The sequence below is a fragment of the Rhinoderma darwinii genome, chromosome 2 (assembly GCF_050947455.1).
Source record: "Rhinoderma darwinii isolate aRhiDar2 chromosome 2, aRhiDar2.hap1, whole genome shotgun sequence".
Taxonomy (NCBI): domain Eukaryota; kingdom Metazoa; phylum Chordata; class Amphibia; order Anura; family Rhinodermatidae; genus Rhinoderma; species Rhinoderma darwinii.
This window is the reverse complement of record NC_134688.1, coordinates 431,456,749-431,471,458: the sequence shown is the minus strand read 5'-3', so window position 1 is coordinate 431,471,458 and position 14,710 is coordinate 431,456,749. Positions and strand designations below refer to the sequence as shown.

Genomic DNA, 14,710 nt, shown 5'->3' with positions numbered 1-14,710 from the left:
AAAGTTAACTATTAGGGTATGTGCACACACACTAATTACGTCCGTAATTGACGGACGTATTTCGGCCGCAAGTCCCGGACCGAACACAGTGCAGGGAGCCGGGCTCCTAGCATCATACTTATGTACGATGCTAGGAGTCCCTGCCTCGCTGCAAGACAACTGTCTCGTACTGAAAACATGATTACAGTACGGGACAGTTGTCCTGCAGCGTGGCAGGGACTCCTAGCATCGTACATAACTATGATGCTAGGAGCCCGGCTCCCTGCACTGTGTTCGGTCCGGGACTTGCGGCCGAAATACGTCCGTCAATTACGGACGTAATTAGTGTGTGTGCACATACCCTTAGCGTGGTCTACAGCACATCTCCCTGTGTAAACAGAGACACGCGCTGCCGACATGATAATAATGGATGGGGATGAGCGATTAGAGTAACGACCACTCGTCCCCATCTAGAACACCGCGTGACAGGAGCAAACGAGCGCCAATCAATGATGTCTCGTTGATCAGCGCTCGCTGCACCGGCCAATTATCGGACGATTAAAAGGGCCTTTAAAGGCCTTTCCATGAAATCACTGACTATGTAACCAAACAAACTAAAAAGTAGGTCCTAGCTCCACTACAGCCTGCAAGACCACACAGAGGTTAATAGTGGTTTTCCCAGACATCTCATGTATAATTTTTTTACATGCTACCCATGGGGCATTAGGCTACATGCAAAAGTTGCATATTTCGTTGGGGAAAATATAAATTAAAACTGTAGGAAAACACAGGAAATTCACAGGTAAAAACCGGACCTAATAATGTGTTTTTCAGTGCGGTTTTTACATTTTGATCCGTAAATTGGTGCGTTTCCATGCTGCGGGTTTTGGTGCGTTTTTCTTTAGAACTAGACGGATACAATTCGCAAGCAGAAACGCAAGATACAATGACATGCTGCGGATTTTAAAATACGCACCGCAGGTCAATTTACATGCAGAAAAAAACCCGCAGCGTGCACATGAGATTTCTTGAAATCTCATTTACTTTGCTGGTACTGCATTACACTGCAGATTTGCCGTACACAAATACGCGCGGAAAAAACTAACATAATACACATCATGTGCATCCAGCCTTAGGGTCTTTTTGACCACACATGGTGATGTTGTCCTGATTACTTATTGCAGCTTTAATCTGTATAATGTAGCTGATCAATGGGTTATTTAAATGCTATGTAAACCTTTGAAGCCTTTTTTTTTTTTCTTTACTAAAAAAAAAAAAAAGATTTTAGTGTTAATTTGATTTTATTAAAAATGTGTTCATTTTTCAGATAGAATCTGTATCCTGCGTTGAGACCTGAAACCGTCAGGTCAGAGGCACTGACGGCTTCGGTGACAGCAGGTCCTGCATGTGTGACACGCAGGATCCACCTGTTATTGATCACATCTAAGTTCATAACTTAGATGTGATCGATAACAGCTGTTGTATTACACTATTTAACTACTATTTGTTTTAGTAAAAATAAAAAATAAAAAGTCTTTAAAAGGTTTACATAACAGATATAGGTGAGGATAACTTTGCACCTTCAGGGACACATTCTTGTCCATATGGTGGATTATTATATCATCAAATACTAGTGTGGTAGATAATCAGCTTGCTTTGTCAGGAAGTCAGCTTTTCTAAACCAGGTATACTCATTTCACACCAGATGTCACTTCACTTTTCCAAGTTCTCTTGGCTGGTGAAATTGTGCATCATTCAATGGGGCGACAATGAGAACTGGAGAAAGCACCTCTATGGGTAAATAAGAGTTTTAAATCTGTGGTATCTGGGATATAATAGGAACACATTTTTAAATGTATACTGGCTAATATTAAAAGGGGTTGTCTGTCTCAGAAAACCATTTTTGAAATACACTATTAGGACATTATTAGTTAATAGAGGTAATCTCACATTCAGAAATAATAAATTATTCTGCAATCTGGAGAGTGGCTACACACAACTTCTCTCTCATTTTGGAGAACCCAGCACATCTATGTATTACACGGACAGCCTATTGATTTCAATGGGCATAATGCATGCTTAATTTCCCCTGTGGTGGCGCTGTAGGGAAATTGAACACTTGCTGCAAGGTTCCCCAGCAAGTTACAAATTATTACTGAAAAAATAATTACTGTTTTATTTCAGTGATCCTAGGATTTAGAGTGATCCTAAGTTTTATTTTAGCAACTACCATCGGAAAGTATGGATAACTATTAAAAGTGAGAATCGGTTACTTGATATGGACACTTGAAAATGAGGCAACCCAATTCTAATTTGCAAATACCCTTTAGTTAAATTGGTTTTCTGGGATTTAACTTTGATGGCCTATACTTAGGATAAGCTATCAACGTATGATCCAACCCCAGGAAACTCCACAAATCAGCAAAAAGAGAGATGCATTGGAGCCCTGTAACCCCTTCACTGCAGTGCCCGATACAGCACGGTCCAAGTGTGCATGGCTGTGTCTGCTACTACAGCTCAGTCCATTCAAGTGAATGAGGCTAAGCTGCAGGACCAGACAGAGCGGCATGGATGCGTACGCTGCTTTGTCCATACTGTGGTGCTCTAGTGAGGGGATGAGACCCCCACAGATCAAGGATAGGCCATCCCAGAAAACCCCTTTAAAATGAATAGTGTTGTTAATATTCCTACTACCGATGGAAAAACTGAAATGTCTTTTTTTAAGGCTACACTGCAATGTCAGCTTAAAAGAAGTCTAACATTCCAGCTCATTAGAAAAGAGAGGGTTTTTCTGATATGAATCCTGAATCAAAGTGGTTATAGGTTAGTAAGGTTTAGTAGGGAAGTTGCATAGGTAGTTTTAGAAGAGTTAGGGTTGATTAACTATACCTGAAAAAGTGTCAAAGAAGAGAGTCTAGCTTCTGGAATTCAGCAATGAGAGAGTAGAGAAGCACACATGTATATCAGATGTAGACACCAGACACAAGATAACAAAATAAAACAAGAAACCTGCAGCGTCTCCAAACTAAAAGGGAAACAAATCCTATTGTCTGATTTTCTAACACACAGTATGTCACAATACAGAGATATTAGAGAGATTACATTATACAGATGGGGGATTGAGGAAAACGTGTGGAAACGCAGAACATTGAAGATGGAGTTGCATGCAACACATGCATAGTACTAATGAGGAGATCCAACTGAGGCCTGCTAAATATGTAAGTACCAGTCCCAGCAACCGTAAGGATGTAAAAGGACTCAAATACGTAATGTTACGAAGGTTTGGTTACAGGGGCACATTTATTAATTCATAAAGAACCTTGTGCCTCCTGGAGCATGCTCCTGTCTGGACCGAGGCTCCAGACCTTATTACACCAATGATCATATATGTGCTGTCTAGGGGATGGGTGGAAGCAGGCCAGTGATTTGGATGCCCGATCATCAGTGGTTAGTAGCAGGACACATACAAGAAGCTGATAGATATGTATGCAGCAGAGAACTCCATTTTCCTTACCTCCTGTAGCAGGTCCGCCTGCTCAATGGCCTTTAGAACATTTTTCTTTGATGTCTCCTGGACTTCTCCTCCCAAGAGAAATTCATCCAAAATGAAATATGCTTTCTCAAAATTAAAGATGATATCCAGTTCACACACCTGAAAAGAAACTTAGTGTGAATGCTGTAAGTGGTAAATCAACACGCAGAATAATAACTCTGACTTATATACAGCACTTGTTGAGCTGGAACAGAGAAGGACTTGTTATAGAGCAGCTCTAAACGCCACAACGTCAGAATGTGCTACTTAAAGGGGTTGTCCAGGATTAGAAAAACATTGCAGCTTTCTTCCAAAAATAGCACAATTAATTATATAAAACCTTACAACTCTTAATGCTATTTTGCAGCTTAACATTAAAGGGGTATCCACAGGATATGCCTTAAATGTCTGGTATATGTGGGTTGCATCTCTGGGACCCCCGACTACCAGGACAATGGTGGTCCCCGTTCCAGAAGGCGAGAGGTGACTGAGAATGTTTCCGTAACATGACTAGAAATGCACACGAGGGGTCACTTCTCCATTCATTCTCTCCCTGCCTGAATGCGGCAGTCGCCTCACCTGGCAGAATGGGGGTCAGGGGACCCACACCTATGAGATATGCCATATATACCAATTTGCCATAACATTGAAACCACCTGTCTAATATTGCGTACATCCCCCTCAAACTGCCAAAACAGCTCTGACCCGTCGAGGCATGGACTCAAGGCAACAAGACTTCTGAAGGTGTCCTGTGATATCGATCACCAAGACATTAGAATAAGATCCTGTAAGTTGTGAGGTGGGGACCTCCATGGAGTGGGCTGGTTTTTCCAGCACATCCTACAAATGCACGATTGGATTGAGATCTGGGGAATTTGGAGGCCAAGTCAACACCTTGAACTTTTTGTAATTTGTTCCTCAAACTATTCCTGAATAATGTTTGCAGTGTGGCAGAGCGCATTTGATGCTAAAAGAGGCCACCGCCATTACGGAATGCCATTGCCATAAAGGGGTGTACTTGGTCTGTAATAATGTTTAGGTACATGATACATGTTAAAGTAACTTCCACATGAATGCCAGGACCCAAGCTTTTCCCGGCAAAAAATTGCTCAGAGCATAACACAACCTCTGCCAGCTTGCCCTCTTTCCCATAGTGCATCTTAGTGCCATCTCTCCCCCCGGTAAGCTATATACACGCACTATTAGGGCATATGGACGTCATAGAGGGGGTCCTCCACTTGAGACCCCTCTATGTGCCAGAACAAAGAGCCACTCTCCAAGAGCGGCTCCCTCTCTGGCGGACACAACTCGTCTTTCCAACACAAGGACGGCCAATTATTTGATTGGATGGCATGTAATACTAAAATGTCAAATGCAACGGCCGCTGGAGGGGAAATGGGTGGCTGGCCGCTGCTTCCATCCGGTCGGGGGGAGAGAAGTCAGATCCACAGCGATCAGCTATAGTGCTTTTTTTGCGCTACAGTAGCTCTTCTGTGGGATCAGACCAGACGGACAAGTCTATACTCTCCACACGCATTAACGCGCTTTGGGCGCCCAGGACCCTGTCTCCGGTTTTCCTTCCTTGGACCACTTTTGTTAGATACTAAGCCCTGCAACACCTCACAAGACCTACTGCTTCGGAGATGATCTGACCCAGTCGTCTATCCATCACAATTTGGCCCTCATCAAAGTAGCTCAAATCCTTACGCTTGTCCATTTTTTCAACACATCAACTTCAAGATGTGACTGGTCACTTGCTGCCTAATATATCCCACCTCTTAACAGGTGCCATTGTAACGAGGTGGTTTTAATGTTATGGCTGGTCTATGTATGTTTAAGATGGGGCAACCCCTATAAAACACAAAAAGGAACAGACACATTTTGGATTGTGACTGTCCCTGCTGCCGCGAGCAGTAGAGAACGGTTTTGAGAGATCACATATTGTGCACGTGTGCTACACAGTGTCCACAATGACCCTACATGGATAACAAGCCAAAAATTACGGTTTTAAAAATGTAACACTGTGCGTTTTCTAAACACTAAATTTCTATTTGTTTTACGAACGTTACATTTTTAAAATTCTTCAGGAATGTCTGACGGGGACATTCTGCTGAGAGCTTATAAAGTGTATGCCTTTCTAATGCTTTAGATACTTGAAAAGGTAATAATAACCTGCATTGTGCAAGCATTCCTGAGCACACATCTGACTGGTTCCCATAGTAGTAGTATTTGCTGATCCCATGACATGCATAACACCCCAGATTTACACATAGAAAGATTTGACTGAAAATATTGAATAATGTGTTATCCACCATCTATAGCAGAGTTTCCCAACCTTTTCAAGCTCAAGGCACCCCAGGAAAAAAATAACATTCTCAGGGCACCCCTACCAAAAATGGTTTACAAAATGACAAAAAAACGGCTAAAAACAAGAACTACACTCTTAGGGTATGTTCAAACAGCGGTTTTTTGTAAGGCAGAAAATAAAAATCTGCCTCAAAATTCCATTAGGAATTTTGAGGCAGAGTTTGAATTGACAGCGTTGTTTTACATGCAGGAGGACGGTGAAAGTGATCATATTCAGTCTGTGCACAACTGTAACAGGAAAGAATAACCTATATGTAACAAGAAACACTCACACTGCCAAAATACTTGTCCAAAAGCTCCACGTAACGGTGAATTATTTCCAGGGTGATAAGTTCATTGTCTTGGTCCTCAATGGCGCAGCAGAAGTAAAGGCTGGCGTACCTGAAAAGAGAAACAGTTTTGAGCAGGAAGGAATTTTCAAAGGGTCACAGAGAGCTGGGGGCAGAGACTTGCCATATAGAATCACAGGCCGACGCGAGAACACCTGGAACGTAAAGGGGTTGACCGCTTTATCTTTATTTTTCCAAATGTGTGTGCTGGAAACAGCACAAAAAGTCACTCACTCATATAATGTTGTTAGAAGATAAGCAGCAATGTTTAGAAGTGTATACTGTGCCCCCCCCCCCCTATTTTGATCTTATTCACTGACTGTACAACACGCCGTTCACAACATGGCCGCTGATGGAGGGGCATGTGACCAGACCTATCCATTACAGCCCCCATTGAAAATCCCTGCACACGGCAAGGAACACTAGTGAACGCACTTTACAACATCGGCGCTGATCTTCTGACAATATTATATGAGTAAGTGACTTTTTGTGCCATTTTCAGCACATTTACAAAAATAATGTGGCCAACCCCAATAACACTGAATTTTTATAGATTTGATAACTATTGCCCATACTTCATATTACCCACACTATGAAGAGCAAAGATGTTCTCATTACAAAAATTCATGAATTAGACCTCCAAACCCCATACAGAGCTGTGTACAGAGTACCCGTGCTCCTTACACCCCCTCCCCCCAGAGCACTGGACATTATTTTCTTAAATTTTACCAGACTGTATTCACGCTACCATTTTTTAGACTTCTGTCAGGGGTTTCCGCATTTTTCATTGTAAGAATAGCGTAGACTGCAGTGCTATTTTTGTCTACATTGTAAGTCCAACAGGATTTGTCAGTATCCGTCCAAAAACTAATCTGGAATAGCGGTCATTATAAAGAAAAAGGGGTTGTTTTAGGTGATTGTGAAGGAGGGGGGGGGGGGGGATCCACGTAGACCATCGGACGTGCCCAGTCTTCCGGAATGCCCTAAAATTTGTAATGTGGCGGTCTAAAAGAGACAACCGCATTAAAACCTCTATTTAGACATTTCATGACTGCGTCTATTTCTATCTAAACTGGATGAGAATTAATATGGCAATTATTAGGCTGTGTTGAGACGCAAATCTGCATGCCCTGAAATCCGCACAGATTTTTTTCTACTACGTGTATTGTACTTTAATTTGCTGCGGAATAAAAAAAAAAAAAAAAAAAAAAAAAAAAAAAAGGATTGAAAAGAACTCTAAGGCTGCATTCACACTTCCGTCGGCTTTGGCTTCTGTGTGCAGTCCGTCATTTCACGGACCAAATCAATGAAAAAGCCGAGACTGTTCCGTCAAAAACGGATAGGAGTAGGACCTGTCCTATTTTTGACGGAACGGAAGTGTGCATGGCCCCATGTGTCAGGGCGCTATTAGTTAAAAAACGGAAAGCACCCTGAAGAAAACAAACTGAAGTAGGCATGAGACCTTAGAAATCCCTTATTTTTATGGGAAACACTGATTGGAATGCATATTCTGGAGAATGTGAGGCAGCGTGTGCCCTATAGGGCCTCAGTAACTATTTCCAAGTCCACTGATACATTGAGAATACATGCACCCCACAAAAACACCTGTGTGTCCGTTTCTAGGTACTTTAAGATGAAGGAGCTGCTTAAAGAAGCTGTCAGACCCCCATTACACTGTAACCTTTCCAAATCGGTCAGCCTCTGCACCGCTATATAATTACTGACACTTAAAAAGAAAAATCTGCTAAAAGCTTGTCCCTGATTGAATAGTCTTGGAGCTGATCCATGCACCGATGCTGCGGCATCCCAGCAGCCTCTCCCCGCCCGCTCAGCATTGTACTATTAAGCTCACACTGCCGGTACACAATTTCCTGAGCCGCTGTCACGGAGCAGTCAGACACGTAGCAGCGCCGAGGCCCGCGGGGAAGCAGTTCAGGTTTGAGGAGAAGATAATGAGGAACATTTGTTGAGCGCTCCTACATGAATCTAATAAAGCATCTATCTGCTCCTGTATAAAGGGAAGGCCTCGTCTCATTCAGCAGATGTGTTATTATGTCACATTTGTGCAATTAACGCTCACCTGAAACGCGGGAAATAGAACAAAACGTCCAACGTTTTCTTGCGATGAGACAAATAATAAAACATATTATAAAACATTTTTGAACAAATAAACCGGAGGGTAAAAAAAAAGCAAAAACGTATCCAAATAATAACCAGCTATGTTATGTCTGCATAATACAAGAGCTGCAACCTCCAGCAATAATTCCAGATATTCCAGCTTAAACTTAAAAGGGCCTAACCTTCTGCCCCCCACCGATCAGCTGACTGAAGGGGCTGTCACGAGCATTGCGTTCCCTATGTTTGCCTGGCATAGTGCCATACATTCGATATTGGCTGTGCCCAGCATTGCAGCTCAGTCCCAGTCACTTGAATGGGATTGAGCTGCAGTACCAGGCATAGCCGCTACAAGATGTACAGCGATGTCCCTGGTAAACAATATAGGGAACGTGGCGCTGACCAGATCGTCACAGCCACTTTATTCAGCTAATCGGTAGGGGTGCCGGGACTAGGACCCTAACTGACCTCATATTAATAGCGTATCCGAAAGATGGACCATCAACATCAAAGTCCTAGAAAACCTCTTTAACAAAAAGCTAAAATCTTTTATTTCTGGGAATTAGACAGTTATGTACAGAACACAACCAAATCAATAAAATAAGGATAATGATTCATCCTGTGCAGTTGCCGTTCTATAGATTTGAGCAGCAAGTGTGGGATGAAAGGTGTAAGCTCTGGGTGTCCAGGTCCTCAGGGCCAGCGGTGCCCCATTCAGTAGTAACATGCGAGGTGCCCTAGGGCCGGCCCTGATTGTAGCAATAATTGTTCCATGTGGAAGCCGGTCACTAGACTTTAGTGCATTTAACTAGAATGTTGTTATACTGCTGGGGTTTAGTGGCCTAAACATATGACTCTTAGATCTGTCTGTTTTAGCATTTTGTCTAAAAAGAAGTTAAAATACAATACACGCAGAATGTACATTACCAGAGAAGAGTCATGAGAAGAGTCCAGCGGCTTCTTGCATATGCTCAGCGCACAAAAGAAGCCAAGGCCGGTGCACCTGGACTCACCTCAGGACTCTTCTCTGGTAATTTACATATAGTGCACGCTGTAGTATCAGGACTTCTTTTTAGACAAATGATAAAACGGACAGTATCAAGAGAGTATTGCGTTTAAGACGCTATTGCCCAGCAGTATAACAACATGCTGGAGGTTTTGTGCTCGAAAATCTAGTGACCGGTTCAAATTTGTAAATATCAGATCCAATCATTATATGAAATACATAAAAGTTTTCCAGATTTGATAACCTTGACTGCTACATTAGTAACATGTTAGTATAATGGTCAATTCAAACAGAGTAATTTGGCGCAGATTTTGACGCGGAAACCACGCCAGAATCAGTGCCAAAAAACTTCCAAAATTGCCCTCCATTGATTTCAAATGGGAGACAGAGGTGTTTTTTTCCCAGATGGCTTCTGGCCGCTCATGTGAAAAAGAGCGGCATGTCCTTTCTTACTGTGGTTTCCGCCTCTGACCTCCCATTGAAATCATCGTGAGGCAGAAAAAAACCTAGGGAGCCCGTTTCGCTGATTGTTTTTTGCTGCGTTTTTTTTGCCCGCAGTCCTTGCATTCGCTTCAATGGCCGTAGGCAAAAAAAACCGGAAAAGAGGTGCAGACAGTTCAGAATCTGCCTCAAAATTCTCAGTGTGAACAGGACCTAAAGAGAAAGTCAACAATGGGAAATAGCAGGGCTTTATATTTCTAGGGTGGAAACAATGTTGGGAATCTATTACTCGTTCTACGCCAAAAAAGGCGCTTACGAAATTTAAGCCGTTGCACTGCTCACAACACTTAAAAAAATATATATATACACACATAGATAGATAGATAGATAGATAGATAGATAGATAGATAGATAGATAGATAGATAGATAGATATAAAACCATTTCCCCCTTCATCCTGAATGATCTAAAAGAGGTAACAGTCATTTCATGCACAGACCTCAAGCTCTGGATATCAACTGGATAAAATATAAAAGAAGGATCATTGGGACCCCCACCAGTACTGAGAATAGGGTTATGGTTCCCAGCAGAAAGCTAACTAGTAGGGGAACATGTGCCGTCAACCACCATTAAAGTGAGTGGGAGATACAGAAACAGCCGAGTCAGCGTTGTGGGTACCTATCCACTGGGACCGGAAAGGATTCTCAGGTATGGGAACCTACTCTACTCTTAACTATAAACATGAATATATTTGCGTTTTTTTGTAATAGAAATGTTACCAGGATTTTGTGACAAGGGCAAACCACAAAGTACTTTAGCTGTAAAGCATATGCTCCAGTTAAAAATGCAAGTCACATAACGTAACCTCTTTACGCTAACATGTGCCAATCTGTCAGGATCCATCTCCTACAGCAGCAACGTAAATACAGTATATTTGTAGTTTGTGACAGCAGAAGACGTGGGTATGTCACATCCCATCTGCCACCAAGATGGAAATTTCTGTATAACTAGATTAGCATTAAAAACGTAGAATATAGACGAGACAAATTATGAAGAAAAAAAAAAAAAATAGAAAACGGAAAACAATCCCATATGGTTTTAAAGGATTTATATTCAGAATGAGGGGGATTAAAAAAGTAGAGAAGCTGTAAACACTAGAGACAGAGCAGATATAGATCTCATAATATATATATATATATCAGCTGAAAAGACCACTAATAACTCCAGTGTTGCTTCTACGGTCCATGTAAAGCATATTTACTATAGTGCACCCGTCAGCTCTATTAAAAAAAAAAAAGAAGATGCCCCTAAAGAGAGTGCTATGAATGCCTACTGTACAGCTCTGCTCAGATGCACCACCCAAATTATGTGATATTAAAGGGGTTTTATGACACAAAAATTTGACCAAAGCTGGATCAACTTTAATGATTTGTTACCTTCGTCCCCGTTCCTAGCGTATACCATTAGTCTCATAGTCTTCTATCTAATGTGGGGCGTCTGTCGGCAGTTTCAGCATTTCCCTTTAAAGGGAACCTGTCACCAGCATTTCAACTATTGAACTCTTCTCACCCCTGGCTGGGCGCTACTGTCAAAAGCTCATTGCCGTTATCCCCTCTCCTAAATTCCTCCTCCAACCGTAAATAACGGTCTGCAGATATTTTGCGCCATTGATGCGCAAGTGTGGGATTTCAGGTGTGCTGAAGCGGGGAGGCGAGGAGATGTCAATCAAACGTAAGAAGGCGGGGGTTAACTCAGAAAGGCTTGAGAAATGAAGAACACTAAAAACGTAATATTAAAGGTACAGAGCAGACTTAGAAGATAATTACAGGTTACATAAAAATGATTTTTCTCCCACTTCCACCAGGTATTGCTGGTTTAATAGGCGAAATGCTTGTGACAAGTTCCCTTTAAATAGATTAAAATCTCCGTGGATCTGCCCTCCACTAACTAGCAATGAAAGCTTCACCTGTGATTCAATAAAAAGGATTTGCTTTGCTATATAAAGGCCCTATTAGGGACCTATTATACAGGCAGATATCGATTAAAGAACCAACGATGCTTTAGTGAGTCGTTCGTGTTCAAAAGACGGTCTACTACACGTCACAATAATTGCTACAGATAGCGATCGTACTAACGACTAAAGAGTGGAAATCTTTAGCGATTATTGCTACGTGTAATAGACCGGCATCCGAACACAGACGACTTGCTAAATCATCGCTAGAGGCTCCTTCTTTAAAGAATATCTTCCCGTTTAATAGGACCCTAAGGCAATGTTCAGACCTTGTTTTTTCAGGAAATTCTACAGATGTATAAGTTGAATGTGTCCATAGGGTATATTTGGTCTGACGTATGCCGAGAGGGTCCTTCTGGCATATGCGTCGGCATACTATTCTATTTTGCTATATTGTAAAGAGCAGTCGATTCTACTTTTCCATACATAGAGATACTGCACAAACTAGTGCGACATATAGAACTATACAGATACAGTTGCACACGTCCGGACTATACTGCAGGAGCAATTCCCAACGAAAGGAGATAAAGAGACCTAAACCCAGCCTAACAAGATCACAGAAATATTAAAAAATGGAAAAATACAATTCTTGGTGCAGTAAGATTGTGCTCACTTTAGTGCCATTGAAAAACAAAGCCAGCGACACATCATCCAACCAGAACCTATCGCTCGGCTATGATAGGACAAGCTAAAGATTCCTTACTCCGCACACATGGCTAACATTGAAGACGTCCATGAAAAGTCTGTTTTCTTAGAATACAGCCAGAGAAATATACAAGTCAAATCAGAAAGCAAATACTGTAAACTCTGCACAATGTAATGTCGTTCGAACCCAAATTCAGTCCAATACCATTTGTAGTGGCAGAACATTCCAGTGCTCATTCACTTCCGTCCCATACATACTATACACCTTCCCAAATAACTCATACCCTTACTAAGATCAGCTTCCCATGTACACAGAGCTACACCTACATTTCAATGGTTAATGAATGTTTTTGCCATTACTTTGTGACCACTCTATACAATATCCCAGTAATAGAGCAAAGAAAAGACTGTTTAATAAAATAAAGACCTTTTATAATCTGCAGCAGCCGGCTGTGGACCGAACAAGGCCGACTGTGTGCGCGATGTTCAGAGATTCAGGGACAGATGCCATGTTGTGACCCGGAAAGGCCACTAAATTAATTTTTATACCTCCAACTTTCACAGCAAAAACACAATGCCCTGAAAACACTAACAATGTGACAAGGTCTGTGACGTCACCTCTTGGCGTACTTTTGAAATATTTAAAGTGATAAACCTGTAGCGATCCATTGCTTTTGGTGGCTCTTGAGGACCGGCGGCTGAGTGATGAGATTTTGGCAGAATATATATTAGAAAATATGAGCTGTAGTGATGCTTATACTGTTTAAAAGTGTTTAGGAATAAGTTACTACTCCCATATTCAAGGTTTTAAACAGACACAAAGATTTAGGGCCTGTTAACATCAGCGTTCGGTTCCGTTGAACTCATGAACGGAAGCCAAACGGAAACCATAGCTTTCTGTTTGCATTAACATTGATTGCAATGGTAATGCTTCCGTTGCCAATGCCTGTTCTGTAAGGTTTCTAATTTTTTGGCTGAATCAATAGCGCAATTCCGGCAAAAACCTTACAGAACAGAGACAAACGGAAACTCCAAAAAACTCCATTAGCAACGGACACATTACCATTGCAATCAATGGTAATGCAAGCGGAAAGCTATGGTTTCCGTTTGGCTTTCCCGGACGTTAAGGTCTGACGGAACCCATCAACGGAACCGAACGTTGATGTGAACAGGCCCTTAGCTATGATCAGATACTGGAACAGTTTTTTACAAACATGCAAGGATACTTGGCTACGTAAAAAGAGGTTGTGTAGGATTAGATAAACATGGCTGCTTTCTTCCCGGAACAGTACTACACCTGTCCATTGGTTATATCTGGTATTGCAGCTCAGTTCTACTGAAGTGAATAGGGCTGAGCTGCAATACAACACACAACCTGTTGACAGGTGTGGCGCTGTTTTTCGAAGCGGCCATGTTTTCTAATCCCGAACAATCCCTTTAAATAATGGGATCAATTTGTTTGTTGTTAAAGAGGTTTTCTGCTGAGTAAGTTTATAAATATGTAATTGATGGGGGGGAGGTCTGACCAATGGGAGCCCCACTGATCCTGAGAACAAGAGGTCCCAGTTCCCCAATCTCAGTAGAGAACTGGCCAAATATGTGTGGTCACCTTCCAAAAAAGTCACTAGAAGTTACGAATACGAAAAGATTTAGTGGAAAATCACTTGAAACACTGAGGCTATGTTCACAAGTGGAAAAATCAGATGCTGATATGCAAGAGAATCTGCGGAAGAAATCGGAGGCTAACCCTCGTATTTCTGCCACGGATTTGTATTTTGAGGCATCAAAGATGGACCGATCAGCCCCATTCCATGGTTTACCCGCCGTGGTTTCTGCGTCAAGAAGTGAGACGTCACTTCTTTGTTTTTTAAGACAAGGATTTTAAAACAATGGGAGGCGATTTGAGGGCGGATTTCACATGGACTTCTGCGCAAAATCCACGTCACAATACTGCAGTGTTAACACAGCTTGAGGGGGACATTTACTAAAATAAATGCACCAGAATTCTGCCTCAATTTGCACTAATTAACTGGCGTACATGCCTTGTGCCAGATTTATTATGTGTTTAGATACGTTTAAAACCGTGTACAGTGAGGCGCAAAAAGTGCACCAAAATTTTGGCACAACCAAGTGATGGCATAAGGAAGAGAAAAGTTTCTAACATGTCTAGCAAGATAGTTGCGTTCGCCACTGTGATACATTTGGTGCATCTTCTGCCTGCCTGTTAGTTAGTTTTAAGCTAAGACAATAATCACACACCTGCTCCTAAGACGTTAATTTTTAGAA

The 14,710-nt window shown here is 41.9% G+C and overlaps 1 protein-coding gene across 6 annotated transcripts in view; it reads right to left on the bottom strand.

Moving 5' to 3' along the window:
• AP1S2 (adaptor related protein complex 1 subunit sigma 2) overlaps window positions 1-14,710 on the bottom strand; it is a 77,412-nt gene that overhangs the window by 50,584 nt on the left and 12,118 nt on the right. For 5 of the 6 annotated variants that reach the window (XM_075854411.1, XM_075854412.1, XM_075854409.1 and 2 more), the window contains exons 3-4: window positions 6,151-6,259; window positions 3,494-3,631 (exon numbers count right to left, since the gene is read on the bottom strand). In XM_075854411.1, coding sequence (XP_075710526.1) covers window positions 3,494-3,631; window positions 6,151-6,259 — 247 coding nt within the window. Of the gene's footprint in view, window positions 1-2,867; window positions 2,901-3,493; window positions 3,632-6,150; window positions 6,260-14,710 lie in introns of those variants that run through there. The other variant, XM_075854414.1, reaches the window with a different exon arrangement.